This window comes from Pseudophryne corroboree, chromosome 6, assembly GCF_028390025.1.
Source record: "Pseudophryne corroboree isolate aPseCor3 chromosome 6, aPseCor3.hap2, whole genome shotgun sequence".
Classification (NCBI taxonomy): domain Eukaryota; kingdom Metazoa; phylum Chordata; class Amphibia; order Anura; family Myobatrachidae; genus Pseudophryne; species Pseudophryne corroboree.
Window position 1 is genome coordinate 86,968,528 of NC_086449.1, and position 25,165 is coordinate 86,993,692.

A 25,165-nucleotide genomic window follows, 5' to 3' on the forward strand; every position below is an offset into this window, starting at 1 on the left:
CAATTGCTCCGCCTCCACGCCAACATCGTCCTCATACATGTCGACACACACGTACCGACACACAGCAGACACACAGGGAATGCTCTGATAGAAGACAGGACCCCACTAGCCCTTTGGGGAGACAGAGGGAGAGTTTGCCAGCACACACCCAAGCGCTATAAATATATATAGGAACAACCTTAATAAGTGTGTTCCCTTTATAGCAGCTCAAATATTATAAATATCGCCAATAAGTGCCCCCCCTCTCTGTTTTTACCCTGTTTCTGTAGTGCAGTGCAGGGGAGAGTCCTGGGAGCCTTCCTCGCAGCGGAGCTGGGCAGGAAAATGGCGCTGTGTGCTGAGGAGAATAGGCCCCGCCCCCTTTTCGGCGGGCTTCTTCTCCCGTTTTTTTTGGAACCTGGCAGGGGTTAAATACATCCATATAGCCCCAGGGGCTATATGTGATATATTTTAGCCAGAATAGGTATATTACATTGCTGCCCAGGGCGCCCCCCCCCAGCGCCCTGCACCCTCAGTGACCGCTGGTGTGAAGTGTGCGGAGAGCAATGGCGCACAGCTGCAGTGCTGTGCGCTACCTCATGAAGACTGAGACGTCTTCTGCCGCCGGTTTCTGGACCTCTTCTCTATTCGGCATCTGCAAGGGGGTCGGCGGCGCGGCTCCGGTGACCCATCCAGGCTGTACCTGTGATCGTCCCTCTGGAGCTAGTGTCCAGTAGCCTAAGAAGCAAATCCATCCTGCACGCAGGTGAGTTCACTTCTTCTCCCCTAAGTCCCTCGTTGCAGTGAGCCTGTTGCCAGCAGGACTCACTGAAAATAAAAAACCTAACAAACTTTTTCTAAGCAGCTCTTTAGGAGAGCCACCTAGATTGCACCCTGCTCGGACGGGCACAAAAACCTAACTGAGGCTTGGAGGAGGGTCATAGGGGGAGGAGCCAGTACACACCACCTAGTGGTCAAACTTTTAAATTTTGTGCCCTGTCTCCTGCGGGGCCGCTATTCCCCATGGTCCTGACTGAGTCCCAGCATCCACTAGGACGTCAGAGAAAAAATAGTTGTAAAATAAACAAAAAATATTTTAAATAATACAACAGACGGGGAGTACTGCCATCAGCAGCACTGGCATTACTTGCGGTATCCGGTCTCTAGGTCAACAGTAACTAGGTCGACAGTGTCTAGGTCGACCACTATTGGTCGACAGTAACTAGGTCGACAGGGTCTCTAGGTCGACATGTTCTAGGTTGACAGGTCAAAAGGTTTTTCACATTTTTTTTCTTTTTTGAACTTTTCCATACTTACCGATCCATGCGGCCTACGACTGGGAATAGTAACCTGTGCCGAGCGCAGCAAGACACCTTGCCCGAAGCATGGCGAGCGAATCGAGCCATGTGAGGGGACATGGGTCACTAATTGGGGTTCCCGGTCACTGTACGGAGAAAACAACAACCAAAAGAAAAAAACATAAAAAGCTCATGTCGACCTCTTGACCTGTCGACCTAGACCATGTCGTCCTACAGACCATGTCGACCTAGCATCCCTGTTGACCTAGTTACTGTCGACCAATAGTGGTCGACCTAGACACTGTCGACCCTCCATACCACACCCTTTCTTGCTCTGATCCCTTGGGGATGCAGTCAAAATGCCGGCTGTCAGGATCCTGGTGGTCAGGAGACCGACGCCAGAATCCCGACAGCCGACATTTTACCAGCGGTCGGAATACCGACACCTGCCTGTAATTCCCACTCGATGGGTCCACACCATCAACCGAGTTAGAGTAGAACCTGTAGCGTGCAAATCTCACCACCGGGCCTGATGCATGGCGAGAAGACTCGCTGCCGGTATTCTATCAGACGTGATGCCGCTGTTGGGATACTTTCAGCCGGCATCCCGTCAGCCGGTATTACATACCGAATACATCCCTTGGTGTTTGTGCCAAAAATTGGGCTTTTCACCATTTAATACATAGAGCTTTTAGCTCGTATGTTTCTTCTTATCACTTCTTCATTAATATCATTCATGAAGCAGTGAAAAGTTTGGAGAGGTGAGCCAGTGGAGAAGTTGCCCATGGCAACCAATCATCCGCTACATATAATTTTGTAGAATGCGCTTTATAAATGTTACCACAACACTGATTGGTTCCAATGGGCAACTTCTCCGCTGGCTTACTTCTCCACTCTTTTCACTGCTTCATGAATAGACCCCTTAGTATATATTGCTTACCATATAATTGTACCTTTACACACACATATTGGAGGACTCCTGCTTAGATATGAAGATTGCGCAGTACCTAGTTTTAACCTTTAGAGGGTGCTGTCATTTATTTTTATTTATTTTTAGTAATATTAAACCAGTACAGTAGTTGACAAACCACACTCTTCAAAGACACAGCATACTGTAGCACTGATTGCAGGTGCACTCACACCTATCCTTTAGCTCCTGATTGATTACAATATGGTATAATTATATGTCTCCAATGTGTACTTACCAGGTGAACATGAGGCAGACAAGTGTACAAATCAGGATGAAAACTTGATTGAACATGGCAGAGTGCGTCCTCTGTATAGCTCGATGCAAGTCATTCTAATAGAGAGATGAGAGATACAGTCATGACAGAAAGAAGCTACACCATTACTGTCTGACATCATGCTGTGCTGGTCCGGCATTTTAGAAGGCAAACAAGGGTCTGCTAAGTCATTCTGCTGCCTAAGGGTGACTTTTAAAAAATATCTGCTACAGAGTGCAGAAGTTTGCACCGTTGATGGCAGGAGTTGGGAGGATTGAGAGTGCTCCTTGCAGGCACGCTTAGGTTTGTAGAGCATTCCTCAAACTAGATTTCCTCTTGCAGGGAACTGAAGTGACTGAAAATTTGTAGACAAGTGGAAAGAGCATATTTGTTGGGCTGTTATTTGATGCATGAGGTGAAACATGCCCATTTCAACTTCTCACAATAATACAAATGTTGTACTAGCTCAGGGCAGATGGACTTTGGGTCTTGTTCAATTTGCGGGACCCATTTTGCACCTCTGTGTTGCACTGTGAAGATGGGCATTTGTAGCCACACTTTGGCCAATGTAATAAAAATCTCTATACACGGGGGATTGACACATGTAATAATGACAGGCAGCCTCTGTGTCCTTTTAATTTAATGAAGGGGTGACGGAGGGTGGACTTCAATTTGAGATTTATGGTTTTGCACAGTGTACATCCTCAGGCCTCCCCCCTTCTCCATACACCAAGGATTTAAGCTGGTAATACACTTGTCCGATATGGCCTCTTTTCACCAGATTCTGATGGATCGGGCCGAGTAATCGGGTGAAAACTGGCCAAATTGCAGGTGTTTGACATCTGATCCGATCCCATGCACGGTCCCGTGCGCATCAGGGCTTAGTTGGTGATCGGACTTGCTGCACATAGGATAAATCGGAATCACAGCCATCAGGTGCAAATTGCAGCTGGATTTTTTTTAGCATATGCGATATATCGCATGCAATTTTGTTGCATGTCTTCACTTGAGTGCCATTACTCTGGAACCTTCCACTCAACTACACAGCGGCAGCAGCATGCGTTTAATCGCATGTAAAAAAATGGCACATCAGGTGCCAGATCGGATAGAAGCACTCCCGGGGAGCTGCCAGGGGAGTTCAAGAGAAATCGGATCTGACTTGTACCTCAGACAAGTCGCAGTAATGTATGGGGAGCTTCAGTCTAGTTGCCCAAACTTCTTCTTTCCAAAAAATGGACTAAGAGTGTACTCTGAAGGCCACCAGCCAGGCCATCCAGACTCACTAATGCATTACGTTATCCTTTTGTGACAAAATTACCAGCTGTGGAGTCAGAGCCGGCCCTAGCCAATTTGATGCCCTAGGCAAAATTTTGTCTGGTGCCCCCTAGCTCCGCCGCTAGTTCTGCATCTATACCTGCAACACTCAGGTAGTGGGGCCCACCGGGGGGTTACCTCCCTGTGGGCCAGTTCAACTCTGCACAATGCCACACAGTAATGACCATAATACATATAATTCCACACAGTAAAGGAACCTTACACATATGCCCCACATTAGTAATGCCCATAATACACATAATGCCACACAGTAATGCACCTTACACATATGCCCCACATTAGTAATGCCCATAATACACATATACTGCCACAGATACTGCCACACTTGCTGGTTATACAAAAAGATCAGTATCAAACATGTAGAAACTGTCCATTCTCTTCACTATTCAGTGTGTTTGCTGGTGTCTGTTACTCCCGTTAACTGCATGCACTTTACTTTATACTGTGGGAGCTAAATGCTCTGCCCTCCAGTCTGATGTGTCCAAAAGTCACGCTGCACTGATGTTTCATATAGAAATAGCACAACGCAACTTACTGACAACGTTACAGTGCTAGATGGCAGGGGAATTTTACGGTATGGACTGACTAGGAAATAAAGTGTGGGGAGAACACTGCCCATGTTATGTCCCTGCAGACACCTGGGGTTTGCACAGGGATAAGGGACACACACAGGATGGCAGGATCCCCCTCCCCCATGTGCACAAGCAGTATAGGTGATGTCAGGTTTCTGTGAAGCAGTCTTCCAAAATACACATGTGTTATCATAAGAAGCCATCCAGTAATAACCTTATATAGTCAGTAAAAATGTCACAGGTCCAGGAATTGCATTTACTGGGCTTCTGCTGTCTGTCTGAGGTCTCACAAGTCAGGGGCATTCAAGCATGTCAGAGGAAGTTTAAGGCACAGTGTGCATTTTTTTTTGACAAATGTAAACAGCAGTGTATACAAGTACTGATTGAATACATTTGGAAAGTAACAGTTAGTTTGCGGACTGTCCCTCTCAGCATGAGATGCTGCAGGGACATGCTTGGATGCCCCTAGACATGCTTGAATGCCCTAGGCAAATGCCTAGCCTGCCTATAGCTAAGGCCGGCTCTGTGTGGAGTAAAAGAAAACGGCACACCACTCATGCATAACATACACTACCATAAGCAGTGTTGACAATAGTGCACACTATAAACACTTTAACCACTTACTTGACTCACCATCGAGGTATATAGAAATCTAGACTTTCAAAACAAATTTCTATTTTATAATTAAGCCCCCAATATTTTGCTACCTGCACAACCGCTACACCTACTGCTACAATGCAGGAAAAAATGGAACACACAACTGTGCCCATGATCCCCCGTAGACACAAATCCCTGATCAAACCCAACCTTGCCCCCCCCCCCCCCCCGGCCAAGCAGCCCGTCTCAACCATCAGTTGAGGCCATTAACCCTATATAGATACACCCCACCAATTCTGGTCATGAAAGATCACTGCTAGAAGGAGTTAATTATAGGCATATTCATAAAGACAAATCTGCCTGATTTATAAATAGGCTTCATATATCACTGCCGCACAAACTATTGTAAAACTATTATTTATAGATATTGTATTCAGCAGAGAAAACTCAATTTATCTGCATTATTAACACCATGGGAGTGCATGCTGCTTGTTCTGCAGATGTAAAATGAAAAATTAACCACAGGAATTACAGAAAACGGAACACTTGAATGAAAATCATTTTCAACAAAGCAGCTCTGAGATGTGGGAGAAAGTGACAAAGTGTCAGAAACACGTGATTTTACATTGTTGCTAATATTCTAGATTTATAATTGGCCAATATCTTTCATAGGGCCTGCTTCTGATTTGCAAGCAAAGCAAGTAACTCTGCACCAGGGCAAAGCCATGCTGCACTGGGGCAGATGTAACATGTGCAAAGAGATTTAGTTTCGACTGGGGTGTGTTCAAACTGAACTCTGAATTGCAGTGTAAGAAAAAAGCTGCCTAACATTTATTATTATTATTATTATTATTATTATTATCATTTATTTATATGGTGCCACAAGGGATTCACAGCGCCCAATTACAAACAAAAACAAAAAAGCAAAACGTGAAGACAGTGACTTACAGTTCAATACAATATAGGACAAGTAGAGGGTATATATAAACATAGCTGTGTCAGTAAACAGCACTGAAATAAGTATCATGGTGGCAGAAAAAACGAAGGATTTGGTGCCATCAAAGGGAGTATTGAAAAGAAGATAGGTGAAGTAAGAGAGAGTATGAGGGAAGAGGACCCTGCTCGTGAGAGATTACATTTTGACACAGATGGGGTAGAAAGTGAGCGTGAGCCACAGAAGGCTTAGGCTGAGATTTGGCTGGGTTTGGTGAAGAAGTGTGTCTTGAGAGCCCGTTTGAAGTTTTGTAGAGAGGTGGAGAGTCTGAGGGGGAGAGGTAGAAAATTCCAGAAAAATTGAGCAGCACCTGCAAAATCTTGGAGGTAGGAGTGGGAGGAGGTAATCAGAAGGCAGGAGAGGCGGCGTGCATTAGCAGAGCGAAGAAGAAGAGCAGGAGTGTAAAGGGAGATAAGGTGAGAGATGTAACTGGGAGAGGAGTGGGTGAGGGCTTTGTAAGTGAGTTTGAGAAGCTTGAAATGGATTCTGAAGGGGAAGGGGAGCAAGTGAAGGGCTAGTAAAAGAGGGGAGGTAGATATAGTGCGTTTAGTGAGGAAGATGATCCGGGCAGCAGCACTGAGGATAGATTGGAGTGGAGAGATGTATGTGTTAGGGATGCCAGTCAGGAGGAGATTACAGTAGTCCAGTCTGGAGAGACCAGTGAGTGAATAAGGGTCTTAGTGGCATCCTGGGTGAGAAAGGGTATGATCCTGGAAATATATTGGAGATGAAAATGACAGGTTTGTGATAGGTACTGAATGTGTGGTTTGAAGGAGAGGGAGGAGTCAAGTATTACTCCAAGACAGCCCACTTGGGGGCTATACAGTAGGAGATAGTAGTGCCATCTATAGATAATGAAATTGTGGGAGGCGAGGTTGTGCGGGAGGGTGGGAAGATGATCAGCTCAGTCTTAAACATGTTAAATTTAAGAAAGTGCAGGGACATACAAGAAAAGATAGGAGAGAGCATTTGTGGGCTACATGCAAAAGCAGACAGTATCCACCCTGCACAGGAAACATACACGTCTTTCCTCCCCTAGCATGGCAACATGGTTTGTTCCAGACAAAACGTTACTTGCTTTTTTAGCCAAATTTACTTGGATCTCAAACTGCATCTTATTGGCTATCTGGATGTCATGTTAGGGGAAGGAATTAGGGTTAAGGATAGTGTGAAAATACCTAAAAAAAAAAAAAAAACACGGGTCCCTCAAAGGTCTGACCCGGAAGTGATACCATAATCACATAACCGCCGGGACCCAGAGCTGGAGCCGCTGGTAGAAGGTAAGAGACCACGGTAGCAGCTACAGTCCATTCACTGAATGTAGGTTCTGATGTCATCAAACCATGTGACCTATGGGACATAACATTTCACAGCCTGCGAGGGTACACTTTGGGTCACATGTTACACTTTGCTCCTCACCCTGCCGTTGCGATTCACATGGTATGTCCCATGGTTTACGTGGTCCGACTCCCTCTAAGGCGACATTCACTGAAGGGGAGATAGACACAACCCTGAGACTACTAGACCACCAAGGACGGTTTGTCGACAGTTGATCATGTCAACATATCATCTGAATACATATAATGAATGTTGAGAGTTCAACTATGCCGACAATCTAATGTCAACCTGATGACTGTCGACAAATCATCACACTTCAGAGAATGGATTCACTATCCAAAATGCAGTAAGTGGAGCTACTGGACTTACAGATGTGTCCTCATACATCTTGCCTCAGTATGCCATGCAGCGGGAGATGTATGGCATGAGTGAGCTGCAACGTCCCGGTCAACTTTGTTAGCACCTGGGCCTCTTTTTTTTTGCAGAAAATGTGTCTTATTTGCCACGCTATGTGAATAGGACGCACAAGCATTGGCATGATAAGGGGCATGTCTATATTCTGTGTGCTATTGTGCCTGTATCTGCCATACAAAATGGTACATTTACAGTGTTTTCTTATGCAGTGCATATCATATGCAGATGCGGTCGCACACAGAATATAGGCATGCCGCATATCATTTCAATCAGCATAAGCTGCTTGTGCGTCCTGTTCACATCGGTTTTGTGAATATGATGCATTTTAATGGAAAAAGTTTAATCAAAAGACACCTGATTCTACAAAGTCACAATGGGCTGTTTAACATGGTGGGAGGCTAGATGTGAGCGGACACGTCTGTAGTGCCACCCCTCTGAAAGCCTGTTACACAGCCGTTAGGAGCGGATTGGATGATACTTTATCTCTCTCCACTTTATCACTCTCCAAGGCTTAGTACATAGATCCCATAGTCCCCTAAATATGTTATCCACTGATGTACCCGGAACATTAGACTGGTTTATGAGTTTAAGGTCTTCATACCATCTGGTAGGCATAATACTAAAAGGGGGATATATTTTGTACTATGAATTGACCATTATTTTATCCTACTGTATATGTATTTGTTTTATTGCTGTTATAAAATACTTTTTTATAGTATCACTCTATTGGGAGTTTTTTTTCTCCTTAATGTAATTTTCTTATGGCGTGGTTTTATACAAGGTCGAGTCACATTATTATGACCACCTCCTAAATTTGAATTCGACAGCGCGCAGCCCACAATGTAACATCACGTGTTGTGCGCTGGCTTGGTGGGTATGTAAGGTGTGTGATAGGCCGTCTGAACACATATCACTCATTGCTGTCATGGGTAAAAGGGGTAATTTATCCAAGTTGCAAAAAGGGATGACCATCGGCTTTCGGGCCAAGGGTGGCAGTATTTCTGAAACAGCGCAGTTTGTGAACTGTCCGCGTGCTGCTGTGGTGAAAGTGTATCGTGACTGGACAAATGGCACCATTGCGAATAACCGACGTGCAAACTGCAGAGCACCACCTGCCATTGACGTGAGAGGTGAACATCGGCTGCGTAGGTTCGTGAGGGCCGACTGACACGCTACAATGTAGCAGCTCACCATCAAAATGAACCTGGTGGCTACCAGATGTGTGTCTAAAATGACAGCTCAGCCCATCTAGCTGCTGTCTGTGCTGCACGCGGCGGTTACTCTGGCTATTAGCTGGTGGTCATAATAATGTGACTCGACCAAGTATATAGAACGTATTGGAAGTTCCTTGGACGCATTTCGTCAGGAGGATTATTATACAGATTGATGGACACATGTTTTTCAGAAAAGCGCCACAGTAGTGATTTATATTTTTTCATTTAGTGCTGGACATTGTGGAAGAAGGTGAAAAACTTCCTTTATTTATCTCTGCGGGCTGACTTTCTAGATTTAATCTATTTTTCTCTATCCCTAAAGTTTTTTCATGTCGACAAATCATACCACATCCCTCGTATTCATTGGGTACTATTATACCGAGCAGCTTTGTGTTATACCTGCAGGCAAAATCTCTCTCTCTCTATATATATATATATATATATACATACATACATATATATATATATATATACATACACACACACACACACACACAGTATACTGTAACACTTTAATGCCCCTAACTATAGAGGGCCAATGGCCACATGGTAAACATGTGCGGCATATTCAAATACGTTTGCGGCACTGGGGTCAGAACACCCGGTGCGCTGGAAAGGACACTCTACCCTGCCGAAGGCGCGCACTCGAAAAGGGGACGTGCCTTCCCAGAGATGCTGGACTGGCCCCGGAGACTCATCTGGCTGTACTGCCGGCTCTTACACTAGGACAGGAGCTGAGTGCTGCAAGTAATGCTACAGTGCAAACACCCGGCTTCTGTCACTGAGGAGTTGACATTTTGGTGTCACCCTTCAGAAGGTGCCACCTGGGTGCGGCTCACACCCACTGCAGCCCCCTAATTGGAAAACCTTATTTCCTTACTTACAAATGATAGCATTAGAACCTGTAGGACTGTAACTTCTTTCCCAATTTAGGAAAAATGCTTTTTAGTTATACTGAAGAAAAAAAAAAAAAAAGACTTGACAGTCGTCGTTATTCCATAGTGTTTCGGTCTACAGCTATGTGCTAAGTATGCATGTGCTGCCGTGATTCACACAATATTGTATGCTATGGTAAAAATAGATGGTAGAAAGAGGCCACGTGAAGCTACAGAGCAATTAAGCATGGTAAGACAGAACACTTCGCATTCATTAGCAGCACGATACATGGAACTGTGTGAGCGGCTTCTCCCTGAGGCTGCATTAGCTGCATAGATAGAAGCAGCAGCTAGGTGAGTGAGGAGGTTTTCACAGCTGCGCTCCAAAGGGCTTTGCTGCAGCAGCTCATTATACTGTACATATGCTGCATGCGGATAGTACAAAAGAAATATCTGTGCCTTTTGTTCATTCATGCTTGTGTGGAGGTGCTTCCAATTACCCACTGTTGCCCCAAATGACAAGGCATGGGGAGTACAGTCGTATATCACTACACAGGTCTCCTCCGCAAACCTTCATTCACCAGAATATACATGACTTTTTAGGCACTTCCGTCTCTCTGTCATAAGCAGTTTCAAACAACCCATTAAGGGCTTGATTCTGAGTCGGAGGCAGCGGTGGCGCTAGGCGCGCGCGGTGGAGTAATGTATTTCTTCTGCACATGCATCCAGAGTTAGTGCACACAGCAATTCAGACACACAGGGCAGGATGCAGCAATGCTAAAACTGCGGCCAAACCTCAGAAAATTACGCTTTCTGCTATTTGGTTGCTTTTGTCATATGCACCATTACATGATACATTCTGGAACTTGGATGTGGCCGGCAACACCTTCTTCAGATGGCATTACCCTATAGTAGCCTATGGGCTTCCCCTTGAGAGGAATCCAGATTCTCCAGAGGCCCATGCGTCACTCAATGCATGTCCAGAAGGGCTCCTGGGTTCTAAACCCAGAAGTCCTTCTAATGCAAAGGACAATTTTACTGAAAGAGCTGTCCTTTGCGATTTTCATTAGTGCATCACATTCACAAAGCCATTCATCATGCATCTTACTCACAGTTTCAGAAACGTTCTGAAAATGTATTGGGTGTTCCTGGGCGGTGATAGGGGGGTGACTAAGTGGACTCACGAATCTGGTCTATGTTATGGGCGGGTTATGGAAGTGTTGTAGGTGTGTCGCTGATAAAGTTTGGATACAGAGACACAGAATCGTTCACATAGGAGGCCATAGTCAGATGAATAATCTGCACTTGCCATAGAGCTAGTGAAAGTTTGGATGGTGATCTTTAGTGGTACTTCAGCGTATACAGATGCTGACAGTGGTCATCTCAGTCCATGCTCGTTCGCACCCACGGACGTACACCAGAGAAGGCTACTGCAGTGGTATTTGCAGAAAGACATAGACATGCGACTGGAAAAAGATGCAGACACTGACGTGCGTATAATCAGGCATTAAAAGTACAATGTACACTAGGATATAGGGGCTCATTTAGCAATATGGCGGCGCAGGGAAAGATCCTGACAAAACGGTGTTGGAAAATGGGAATAATTTACTACAAAATAAGCATATTTCAGTCCATATGAACACTATGTAGACAATTTGTCCCAGAGATTCTCAAGATCTGGACTCTGGGCGGGCCAGTCCATCCTGGTTACCAAATTTTCTGTTGCCCTGGAAACATGACATCGGGCAGCCTACAATGATCCCCTTTTCAAACTTGGTTAGCTCGTTCCAGCAAGCCATGTCATTAGCAAATGATCTAATCAGTGCCCAGCTGCCCGTTTTATACCTTCACGAACACGTGTCTGCTGCAGGAGCAAACCACCTTGCTTGCGCATGGAGGGTTGTCCAATCACTTTTGTCTACATAGTGTAGTAGCGTCTCATGACACGTCTATTTTGGCATTAGCAGTATGTGGTAAATGACAAGTTCAGCGTAATAGATGTATGTAGGCGTTGAGTTAAATTTGTACAGACATTCCTTTTCTGCACTCAGACTACATTAGAGCGCCCTGTCGCACCACCACCCCACGTCGCCAGGCACAGACCGGCGCAATCATGCTTAGTGTAGGTGCATAAGTGTGTACCTGCACATTGTGATTTCACACAAGATGGGCCTGTTTAGATAAGGATGTTCCTCATTGATGCAAAATAAGCCGGCCACACACATGGATCAATCCCAAGCAATAGGCAACCAGGAATTGCATCCAATTTGGCAACAAATGCAGGTAGATAACCTTGATGATATGTGTTTCCTTGGACTGAATCACTTGCCTGTAGCTATATTCCAACAAGGTATGGGAACATGACAATAATAAGATTTTAAACCTACCGGTAAATCTTTTTCTCCTAGTCCGTAGAGGATGCTGGGAACTCCGTAAGGACCATGGGGAATAGACGGGCTCCGCAGGAGACATGGGCACTAAAAAGAACTTTAGATATGGGTGTGCACTGGCTCCTCCCTCTATGCCCCTCCTCCAGACCTCAGTTAGAGAAACTGTGCCCAGAGGAGACGGACAGTACGAGGAAAGGATTTTTGTTAATCTAAGGGCAAGATTCATACCAGCCCACACCATCCACACCGTATAACATGGAATATACGAACCAGTTAACAGTATGAAACAAAACAGTATCAGCCCGAGACTGATCAAAACTGTAACATAACCCTAATGTAAGCCAAAACTATATACAAGTTTTGCACAATTTAGTCCGCACAGGGACGGGCGCCCAGCATCCTCTACGGACAAGGAGAAAAGGATTTACCGGTAGGTTCAAAATCTTATTTTCTCTTAAGTCCTAGAGGATGCTGGGGACTCTGTAAGGACCATGGGGATTATACCAAAGCTCCAACACGGGCGGGAGAGTGCGGATGACTCTGCAGCACCGATTGAGCAAACATGAGGTCCTACTCAGCCAGGGTATCAAACTTGTAGAACTTTGTAAAGGTGTTTGAACCCGACCAAGTCGCCGCTCGGCAAAGCTGTAATGCCGAGACACCTCGGGCAGCCGCCCAAGAAGAGCCCACCTTCCTAGTGGAATGGGCCTTTACCGAATTTGGTAACGGCAATCCAGCCGTAGAATGAGCCTGCTGAATCGTGTTACAGATCCAGCGAGCAATAGTCTGCTTAGAAGCAGGAGCGCCAACCTTGTTGGCTGCATACAGGAAAAACAGAGCCTCTGTTTTCCTAACCCGAGCCGTTCTGGCCACATAAATTTTCAATGCCCTGACCACATCAATAGACTCGGAATCCTCCAAGTCCCGCGTAGCCACCGGCACCCCAATAGGTTGGTTCATATGAAAAGATGATACCACCTTAGGCAAAAATTGAGGACGAGTCCGCAACTCCGCTCTATCCACATGGAAAATCAGATAGGGGCTTTTGTGAGATAAAGCCACCAACTCAGACACTCGCCTTGCCGATGCCAAGGCCAACAACATGACCACTTTCCAAGTGAGATACTTTAATTCCACCGTTTGAAGAGGCTCAAACCAGTGAGACTTAAGGAACCTCAACACCACGTTAAGGTCCCATGCTGCCACTGGAGGCACAAAAGGAGGTTGGATATGCAGCACTCCCTTCACAAAAGTCTGTACTTCTGGGAGTGAAGCCAATTCCCTCTGAAAGAAAATGGATAGGGCCGAAATCTGAACCTTAATGGAGCCTAATTTTAGGCCCAAATTCACTCCAGTCTGTAGGAAGTGAAGAAAACGGCCCAGATGGAATTATTCCGGAGGAGCATTCCTGGACTCACACCAAGACACATACTTCCTCTATATACGGTGATAATGTTTTGCTGTCACGTCCTTCCTAGCCTTCATCAGAGTAGGAATGACCGCATCCGGAATGCCCTTTTCCGCTAGGATCCAGCGTTCAACCAACATGCCGTCAAACGCAGCCGCGGTAAGTCCTGGAACAGACAGGGCCCCTGTTGCAACAGGTCCTCTCTGAGAGGAAGAGGCCACGGATCTTCTGTGAGCATTTCCTGCAGATCCGGATACCAGGCCCTTCGAGGCCAATCTGGAACAATGAGAATTGTCTGTACTCCTCTTCGTCTTATAATTCTCAATATCTTGGAAATGAGAGGAAGAGGAGGGAACACATAGACCGACTGGAACACCCACGGTGTCACCAGGGCGTCCACTGCTACCGCCTGAGGGTCCCTTGACCTGGCGCAATACCTCGGAAGTTTCTTGTTGAGGCGTGACGCCATCATGTCTATTTGAGGCAGTCCCCACTGACTTGCAATCTCTGCGAAGACTTCCTGATGAAGTCCCCACTCTCCTGGATATAGATCATGTCTGCTGAGGAAGTCCGCTTCCCAGTTGTCCACACCCGGAATGAAGACTGCTGTCAGAGCGCTTACATGATTTTCCGTCCAGCGAAGAATCCTGGCGGCTTCCGCCATTGCCACCCTGCTCTTTGTTCCGCCTTGACGGTTAATATGAGCCACTGCGGTCATGTTGTCTGATTGAATCAGAACCGGTAGGTCGCGAAGCAAATTCTCCGCTTGACCGCTTGACGAAGGCTGTTGTATATGGCCCTTAATTCCAGTACGTTGATGTGTAGACAAGCCTCTTGGCTTGACCATAGCCCTTGGAAGTTTCTTCCCTGTGTGACTGCTCCCCATCCTCGGAGGCTCGCGTCCGTGGTTACCAGAACCCAGTCCTGAATGCCGAACCTGCGATCCTCTAGAAGGTGAGCACTCTGCAGCCACCACAGGAGAGATACCCTGGCCCTGGGGGACAGGCTGATCATCTGATGAATCTGTAGATGCGACCCGGACCACTGGTCTAGAAGGTCCCACTAAAAAGTCCTTGCATGGAACCTGCCGAATGGAATGGCCTCGTAAGACGCCACCATCTTTCCCAGAACTCGAGTGCAGTGTGGCACCGACACCCTTTTTGGCTTCAAGAGGTCCCTGACCAAGCTCAGGAGTTCTTGGGCCTTTTCCCTCGGGAGAAAAAACCCTTTTCTGGTCTGTATCCAGAATCATGCCTAAGAAAGGCAACCGGGTCGTTGGAACCAACTGTGACTTCGGGAGATTGAGAATCCAGCCGTGCTGCTGCAATACCCTCAGGGACAGTGATACGCTGTTTAGCAACTGCTCACTTGATCTCGCTTTTATTAGGAGATCGTCCAAGTACGGGATAATTGTGACTCTCTGCTTGCGCAGGAGCACCATCATTTCCGCCATTACCTTGGTGAAAATCCTCGGGGCCGTGGAAAGCCCAAACGGCAACGTCTGAAAGTGGTAATGACAATCCTGTACAGCAAATCTCAGGAACGCCTGATGAGGCGGATATATGGGGACATGAAGGTATGCATCCTTTATGTCCAGGGACACCATATAATCTCCCCCTTCCAGGCTGGCGATGACCGTTCTGAGCGATTCCATCTTGAACTTGAACCTTTTTAAGTATACGTTTAAGGATTTTAAATTCAGAATGGGTCTGACCGAACCGTCCGGTTTCGGGACCACAAACAGGGTTGAGTAATACCCCATCCCCTGCTGAAGCAGGGGAACTTTGACCACCACTTGTTGAAGACACAATTTTTGAATTGCATTTAAAACTACCTCCCTCTCTGGGGAAGAAGCCGGTAGGGCCGTTTTTGAAAAACCGGCGAGGAGGCACCTCTTCGAATTCCAGCTTGTAGCCCAGGGAAACAATGTCTATTGCCCAGCGATCCACCTGTGATTGAGCCCAGACGTGGCTGAAAAGTCGAAGACGTGCCCCCACTGGGGCGGACTCCCTCAGCGGAGCCCCAGCGTCATGCGGTGAATTTAGTAGAAGCCGGGGAGTACTTCTGCTCCTGGGAACTAGCTGTAGTTGGCAGCTATTTCCCCTTGCCCTTACCTCTGGCAAGAAAGGAAGATCCCCGTACTCTCTTGGATTTATGCGACCGAAAGGACTGCATCTAATAATGTGGCGTTTTCTTAGGCTGTGAGGAAACATAAGGCAAAAAAGTTGATTTACCTGCAGTAGCTGTGGAAACCAGGTCCGTGAGACCTTCCCCAAACAATTCCTCACCCTTGTAAGTCAAAACCTCCATATGCCTTCGAGTTGGTATCACCCGTGCATTGTCGGGTCCACAGGACTCGCCTAGCAGAAATCGCCATAGCGTTGGCTCTGGAACCCAATAGGCCAACGTCTCTCTGAGCATCTCTCATATATAGGACCGCATCCTTAATATGACCCAAGGTTAATAAAATGGTTTCCTTATCCAGCGTATCAATATCAGCAGATAAGGTATCTGTCCACGCTTGGGGAAGATTCCCACCGTATCCTGTCCTTAGCCGGGAAAGGATACGCCATAAGAATCCTTTTGGGAATCTGCAGTTTCTTGTCTGGAGTTTCCCAAGCCCTTTCAAACAACTCATTTAGCTCATGTGAAGGGGGAAAAGTAACTTCAGGCTTCTTTTCTTTAAACATGTGGACCCTCGTGTCAGGTACAGAGGGGTCATCTGTGATATGCAACACATCTTTTATTGCAATAATCATATAATTAATACTTTTAGCCAATTTTGGCTGCAACTTCGCATCATCATAGTCGACACTGGAGTCAGAATCCGTGTCGGTATCAGTGTCTACTACTTGGGATAGTGGGCGCTTTTGAGACCCCGGAGGTCCCTGCGACATAGTGAAAGGCAGAGCTTGACTCCCTGAACCTTCCCTGGACTCAGCTTTGTCCAACCTTTTGTGTAATAAATTCACATTTGCATTTAAAACATTCCACATATCCAACCAGTCAGGTGTCGGCGTTGCAGACGGAGACACCACACTCATTTGCTCCACCTCCTCCCTAGAAGAGCCTTCCGCTTCAGACATGCCGACACACGTGTATCGACACCCCACACACTCAGGGAAATCTCTAATCTGGAGACAATTCCCCCACAAGGCCCCCTGGAGAGACAGAGAGAGAGTATGCCAGCACACACCCAGTGCCGAGGACCCTGGAAAAAATTCTCAGAGATATACAGCACTTTTATATATGTATATATTCACTGCGCCAAATATGTGCCCCCCCCCCCTTCTTTAAAACCTTCTGTCACCGTGTTCAGCAGGGGAGAGTCCGGGGAGCCAGCTTCTCAGCGGTGTGCTGTGGAGAAAATGGCGCTGGTTAGTGCTGAGGGATCAAGCTCCGCCCCCTCCGCGGCGGGCTTCGGTCCAGCTTGATTTTTTTTTTTAAACTGGCGGGGGATACCTATATACAGCCCTCAGCCTATATATATATATATATATATATATACTTTTGCCAGTCCTAGAGGTGTAAAATTGCTGCCCAGGGCGCCCCCCTGCGCCCTGCACCCATCAGTGCCTCCGTGTGTTGTTGTGTGTGGGAGCAATGGCGCGCAGCGTTACCTCTGCGCGTTACCTCTGTGAAGATCTGAAGTCTTCTGCCGCCTCTGAAGTCTTCTTATACTCACCCGGCTTCTATCTTCCGGCTCTGTGAGGAGGACGGCGGCGCGGCTCCGGGACGAACTGCAAGGAGAGACCTGCGTTCCGACTCCCTCTGGAGCTAATGGTGTCCAGTAGCCTAAGAAGCAGAGCCTAGCATTTAAGTAGGGGTGCTTCTCTCCCCTCAGTCCCACAATGCAGGGAGCCTGTTGCCAGCAGTGCTCCCTGAAAATAAAAAACCTAACAAAATACTTTCTTTCAGGGAAACTCAGGAGAGCTCCCTGTAGTGCACCCAGTCTCCTCTGGGCACAGTATCAAACTGAGGTCTGGAGGAGGGGCATAGAGGGAGGAGCCAGTGCACACCCATATCTAAAGTTCTTTTTAGTGCCCATGTCTCCTGTGGAGCCCGTCTATTCCCCATGGTCCTTACGGAGTCCCCAGCATCCTCTAGGACGTAAGAGAAAATGAGCTTATCAATTTCAACAGGATCATCAACCCGTATTGTGGTAGTTGCAGGGGCATGTACAGTACTGTATAAGGCGCTATAAGCTCATATTACCAATATTGGCTGTGATATTGCAATAGACACAATTATATGCCGTGCTATGTATTTATTTATTAGCAGTTAATTATATAGTGCACACATATTGCGCAGCACTTTACAGAGAATACATTCACATCAATCCCTGTCCCTGTGGAGCTTACAATCTATGTGCCTAATTCAGTTTTAGCACAGCAGCCGATCAGGTCTGAACTGCACGTGCGCCGCAGTGCGCCGGCGCATGCCAGACAGCCGACGGCTGTCTCAGCCCTGTGATCGCCTCTGCCTGATTGACAGGCCGAGGCAGTCGCTGGGCAGGAGAGGGCGGGCCGGTGGTGTTTGCCTGCCACTTAGGGGGCGCAGTCCGGGCAACGCAGGCATGCCTGGCGGTTAGGGGGGCTGCTTTAGTACTTGAGCGGGGGGAGTTCGGGCTTGACATGCGGGGCGAACTAGCCCTGGGCTGGACTTCCCTACGCATGTCGGTGTGACTGATCATAGATGTGCTAAATTTAGCGCTTCTACGATCAGGTCTGAATTAGGCCCTATATTCCTTACCACATGTTCACACACACATTCACACTAGGGTTCATTTTGTTGGGAGCCAATTGACCTACCAGTATATTTTTGGATTGTGGGAGGAAACCGAGTACCCGGAGAGGAAACCCACTCAAGTACAGGTAGAAGATAAAAAGTCCCCACATTTAGAGCCATGGTGGGAATCAAACCCATGACCTCAGTGCTGTGAGGCAGTAATGCTAACCACTACACCAACCGTACTGCTATGAAAAACGAGATTCCCCTTTGCAGGACAGGATATGAGCAGGAAGGCATGGAGATTGCAAACATTGGAAGATGGGCCTGAGTCATACTTGCCTACCCTCCCGGAATGGCCGGGAGGCTCCCGAAAAACGGGTGACCCTCCCGGCCCCCCGGAAGAGCAGGCAAGTCTCCCGATTTACGAGGGTCACCCCCTGCCCGCCGCCCACTTAACGAGTAAAGTGGGCGGTCCGAGCAGGCGATGACGCGATTCTTGTTGAATCGCGTCATCGTAACCACGCCCCCTGCTGTATAATGCCGGTAATCGCGGCATTACACGGTGGGGGGCGTGGCTTAAACGACGCGATCCAGAAGCCACGCCCTGTTCCGCATCCGACCCGCCCCCGTTCCGCCTCCGGCACGCCCCCCTTGCGCGTCACCTGACTGCCAGCCCCCCCTGCTGAGCCGACGGGCTGCTCTCTCCCGGAGAGAGCAGCCCAGAAGTCGGTAAGTATGGCCTGAGTCCATCGGTACCACAGGGCCTTTACAAGAGGAAATGAGCCTGAAATATCCCGGACTAGTGTTAATTAATGCAGATAAATCAGAGCTTTTATAATAAAGTAAATATAAAAACTAATAATGGGCCTAATTCAGACCTGATCGCTAGGGTACGTTTTTTGCATCCCTGCGATCAGGTAGTCGCCGCCTACAGGGGGAGGGGAAAATCGCTGTGCAGGGGTGCGATCGCATGTGCAGGAAAGCTGCACAGACCAGGACTTACTCTTCCAGTGCGATGATCGGGGCCAGAGCTGACGTCAGAAACCCTCCCTTCAAATGCCTGGTCCCTCCTGCGTTTCTTAGGACACTCCTTAAAAAAAGTCAGTTGCCACCCACAAACGGCCTCTTCCTGTCAGTCACCTTGCGATTGCCCATGCGATCGCTTTTCTCGCACCATTCCGTCACTGCCCGCCGACACCTGTCGTTGCAGACCGACGCACCTGCGCATTGCGGTGCATACGCATGCGCAGTTCAGACCTGATCACAGGCTGTACGAAAACGCAGCGTATTGATCAGGTCTGAATTAGGCCTAATGTGTTGGAAACTGGATGCCTTTTTTAAATTGAGCAAAACAAACCCCAAAATAACTGTATATTGGCCCTCATTCCGAGTTGTTCGCTCGGTATTTTTCATCGCATCGCAATGAAAATCCGCTTAGTACGCATGCGCAATGTTCGCACTGCGACTGCGCCAAGTAACTTTGCTATGTTGAAAGTAATTTTACTCACGGCTTTTTCATCGCTCCGGCGATCGTAATGTGATTGACAGGAAATGGGTGTTACTGGGCGGAAACACGGCGTTTCAGGGGCGTGTGACTGAAAACGCTACCGTTTCCGGAAAAAACGCAGGAGTGGCCGGAGAAACGGTGGGAGTGCCTGGGCGAACGCTGGGTGTGTTTGTGACGTCAAACAGGAACGACAAGCACTGAACTGATCGCACAGGCAGAGTAAGTCTGAAGCTACTCTGAAACTGCTAAGTAGTTAGTAATCGCAATATTGCGAATACATCGGTCGCAATTTTAAGAAGCTAAGATTCACTCCCAGTAGGCGGCGGCTTAGCGTGTGTAACTCTGCTAAATTCGCCTTGCGACCGATCAACTCGGAATGAGGGCCATTATCTATAAATATTATAATAGGATTTTAATACCTACCGGTAAATCCTTTTCTCTTAGTCCGTAGTGGATGCTGGGGATGCTTCAAGAACCATGGGGTACAGACTGGATCCGCAGGAGACATAAGCCCACTTTAAGACTTTGATTGGGTGTGAACTGGCTCCTCCCTCTATGCCCCTCCTCCAGACTCCAGTTTAAGTAACTGTGCCCAGGGAGACGGACATTTCGAGGAAATAATTTTTTGTTAAACCACGGTGAGCATTTTACCAGCTCACACCTCAGTATGCCACAGAACGTGGCATTCAATAGAACCCCAGCCGACGGCATGAAGAATATGCAGCAATACGCTGACAGAAAGCATAACACAACCTGTGTGTGATAACACAAGCAATAACAGCACAACGCATGCCATGGCCTGAATATCGTCAGCAACAGGCTGACTTCAACACAACACACCATGTGTGTAAACATACCCAATGACTGCAGATACAGTACGCACTGGGACGGGCGCCAAGCATCCACTACGGACTAAGAGAAAAGGATTTACCGGTAGGTATTAAAATCCTATTTTCTCATACGTCCTAGAGGCTAGAGGATGCTTCAAGAACCATGGGGTTTATAGTTATACCAAAGCTCTAGAACGGGCGGGAGAGTGCGGACGACTCTGCAGCACCGAATGACCAAACAAGAGGTCCTCATCAGCCAGGGTATCAAACTTGTAAAACTTCGCAAAGGTGTTTGATCCCGGCCAAGTAGTAGCCTGGCCAAGCTGTAATGCCGAGACCCCTCGGCCAGCCGCCCAGGATGAGCCCACCTTTCTAGTAGAATGGGTCTTCCCCGATTTCGGTAACGGCAATCCTGCCGTAGAATAAGCCTGCTGAATCGTAGCACAGATCCAGCGCGCAATAGTCTGCTTGGAAGCAGGAGCCCCAACCATGTTGGGATCCCATAGGACAAACAGAGCCTCTGTTTTCCCAATATGAGCCGTTCTGGCGACATAGATTTTCAAAGCTCTGACCACATTGAGAGACTTTGATTCCGCCAATGCGTCAGCAGCCACTGACACCACAATAGGCTGGTTTACGTGAAACGATGAACCACTTTCGGCAGAAATTGTTGACGAGTTCTCAACTCCGCTCTATCAGCATGGAAGATTAAATAGGGCTTTTGTGAGACAAAGCCACCAATTCAGATACCCGCCTTACGGATACTACGGCCAACATCAGGACTACTTTCCAAGTAAGAAAATTTTAATGCAACCTTACGTAAAGGTTCAAACCAATGAGACTGCAGGAACTGCAACACCACATTAAGATCCCATGGAGCCACAGGGAGCACAAAGGGAGGTTGGATGTGCAACACGCCTTTCAAGAAGGTCTGTATTTCTGGAAGGGAGGCCAATTCCTTCTGAAAGAGAATTGATAAGGCCGAAATTTGTACTTAAATGGAGCCTAACTTTAGGCCCGCATCCACACCTGCTTGCAAAATATGGAGCAACCGCCCCCGCGGAAAATCCGCCATAGGAGCTTTCTTGGATTCACACCAAGACACATAGTTTTTCCAACTACGGTGGTAATGCTTTGCCGTTACTTCTTTTCTAGCCTGAAGAAGTGTGGGAATGACTTCACTGGGAATACCCTTCCGGGCTAGGATTTGGCATTCAACCGCCCTGCCATCAAACGCAGCCGCAGTAAGTCTTGATGCACGCACGGCCCCTGTTGTGACAGGACCTCTCAAAGAGGAAGAGGCCAGGGATCTTCTATGAGCAACTCCTGAAGATCCGGATACCAGGCCCGTTTAGGCCAGTCTGGAACAATGAGTATCGCCTGAACCCTTGTTCCTCTTATGATCTTTATCACCTTGGAATGAGTGGAAGTGGAGGGAACACCTAGACCGACTGAAACACCCACGGTGTCACCAGGGCGACCACCTCTATTACCTGAGGGTCCCTTGACCTGGAACAATATCTGTGAAGTTTCGTGTTGAGGCGAAACGTCAACATGTCTATTTGAGGAATTCCCCAATGACATGACACTTCTGCAAAGAGCTCTTGATGAAGACCCCACTCTCCCGAATGGAGATCGTGTCTGCTGAGGAAATCTGTTTCCCAGTAGTGTACACCAAAACTGTAGATCGCTGACAGAGCGTTTACATGCCTTTCCGCCCAGCGGAAAACTTTGTGGCTTCTGCCATTTCCGCTCTACTCTCCGATCCGCCCTGGCGGTTTACGTACGCCACTGCTGTATGTTGTCCGATTGAAGTAAGACGGGCAGACCACGAACAAGATGTTCCAGAATGTTTTTGTGCAGACTAGCTTCCTGGCTTGACCATTTTCCCTGGAAATTCGTTTCCCCCTGAATGACTGCTCCCCAGCCCTGGAGACTTGCATCCATGGACACCAGGATCCCATCCTGGATCCCGAACCTTCGTCCCTCTAGGCGGTGAGAACTGAGCAGCCACCACAGTAGAGAAATTCTGGTCCTGGAAGATAAGATTATTTTCTGGTGCATGTGCAGGTGAGACCCGGACCACATGTCCAATTGGTCCCGCTAAAAACCCTCTGGCATTTAACCTGCTCACTGAATGGCCTCGTAAGCCGCAACTCTTTTTCAGCAATGGAACGTATAGATGGATAGACACTGTTGTAGATCTGACCCGACTCTGGATCTTCAAAGCTCTTTCCTTTGGAAGAAACTAACTCTCAACAGTTCTGTATCTAACATCTTTTTTAACGCCGACAACCACGTCGTTGGAATCAACCGTGATTCTGGTAAGTTTAGGAGCCAACCACTTTGGTGAAGCTCCGTCAGGAATAAAACAACATTTTGCACCACTTGTTTCTTGCCCTCCCCGTACGCCGGAGAGCGTCCCAGTACAGAGTAATAATGACTCTTGTACTATTGAAGAAAACCAACATACCGCCATCACTCCAGTGAATGGGCACTGACAATCCTGAATAGCAAAACCAGGTAAGCCTAATGCGGAAGAACCGTATTTAGACCCTCTTTATCCTTAACAGATTGGAGATCCCTGCCCATAGATTCCATCTTGTAGTTCAACTTCTCAAGTAGAAATTGTTTGGAATTGTTCTGACTGAGCCTTCCGGCCTCAGAAGCACGAAAAAGCTTGAATCCCAGCTTTTATCTTTTATCATTTTTCCTTTTTTGTGACTGGGACAGCAGGACAATGACCTGATCCTGACCCAACTCTTGTATGGCGACGCATACTACCTCCCCGTCCAGAGGAGAAATGGAAAGGTTTATTTGAAAAATCAGTGAGGGGAATCGTCTGGAAAGTGGAAACTCCAGTATGTCCCCCTTGGGACTCTATTCATTAAACTCACTGATCCATGTCCGTTCCAGGACTGACTGAAGAGTATTAGACGTGGTCCCACCGGTGTGGGCTCCCGCAAGATAGACCCAGCGACATGTGGTGGATGTGGTAGAAACAGAGGATGATTCCTGTTTCTGCAAACTTGAAAAAGTTGCTGACCTCTTACCTTTTCACCTTCCTCTACCTGCAAAGAAAGGGAAAACCGTATCCAATCGGTTGCAATGACTGCATCCTAGAAAAACGCGTCACCAACCGTTGTGAGGGAACATAGGTCAAGAAGATAGACTTACCAGTGGTATCTGCCGAGATCAACTTAATAAAGCCATTCCCAAACCAGGTTTCACCTTCATAGGGAAGATACTCCAGTTCTTCTCGGAGTCAGTCTCAGCATTTCCTTGGTGAATCCACAATACCCTCCTAGTCGAGACCGCCGTGGACATGGCCCGCGAAAACAAGAGTCCAATATCCCTTGTAGTCGCACGGCAGTATGCTGCAATGATATAGACATGACTCAACTTAAGTTGCATACAACTACTCCCCCATGCGCATGTAATGCCAGCATAATCAACGTACATGCGGACACAATTAGAGTATCACATATCTTCCTGCATACGATCCTTTGTGACAGGGCCCCGTGTAGACCAGGGGGTGACTCTCACCTTCTATCCATTGAGAAGGACAAACCTTACCTCAGCATTCATTATAAATACCTTTATATTACATACACACATACATGTATACCTTCCAATGCGCCTATACACACACACACATATATATATATATATATATATATATATATTACACATATATATCTTTCCTGTCAGGAACAGCAAGGTCCCTAGTGAGGTTAATACGTTCAAATGTGTATGAACAGGTACTGTATGCCAATTTTTGAGGATCTGATCAGGAAACATTATGGTCGACCTAAGAAAGATTTTCAAGTCGATCATAGGGAGTAGTAACTGGGCAAAATAACATTTTTGCGCCCCAGAGGGGTCTCCATAATAATATCACATCTGTGATCATGCCACAGACCTATATAATCATACTATACATATTACATATAGGTATAGATCTATATGATATGCATCATAATATCATGTCCATATCTACCCAGTCAGATATTGTTGGTGCCGACAGGGACACCGCCCACGTCTGTGTCTCCCATATAGTTTTCTCTTGGGAAAAATATACCTCTACTGACATGTTGACATATTTACATATACACAGTACCATTAGGAGTCAACAGCACCGACACAGTCATTCCTTTTGTGGCAGAGCCCTCAGCCTCAAATATGCCGACACCCGTGTACCAACACCCACCGACATTACACTGGCTATAAGGGATAGACCCCAGTACATTCTGTCATGGAAACACAGAAGGAGTTTTACCAGCTCATTTTCAAACCACTGTGCCCCCCCCCCCCCCTCGTTTTCCACTCTGATCCATGCAGCAGCGTTTAGGAAGGACCAGCGTCTCTGAGGAGAAAATGGCGCTGGGAAGAGCTGTGAGGGCTAAGCCACGCCCCCTCATCGGCACGCTTCAGTCCCGCTCAAATCTATACATTATACT

The 25,165-nt window shown here is 47.3% G+C and overlaps 1 protein-coding gene across 4 annotated transcripts in view; it reads right to left on the reverse strand.

Moving 5' to 3' along the window:
* The window catches only part of LOC134936382 (potassium channel subfamily T member 2-like), a 245,676-nt gene that overhangs the window by 107,664 nt on the left and 112,847 nt on the right, over window positions 1-25,165 (reverse strand). For all 4 annotated transcript variants that reach the window (XM_063931414.1, XM_063931413.1, XM_063931411.1 and 1 more), the window contains exon 9: window positions 2,483-2,577. In XM_063931414.1, the coding sequence (XP_063787484.1) occupies window positions 2,483-2,577 (95 nt within the window). The remainder of the gene's footprint in view (window positions 1-2,482; window positions 2,578-25,165) is intronic.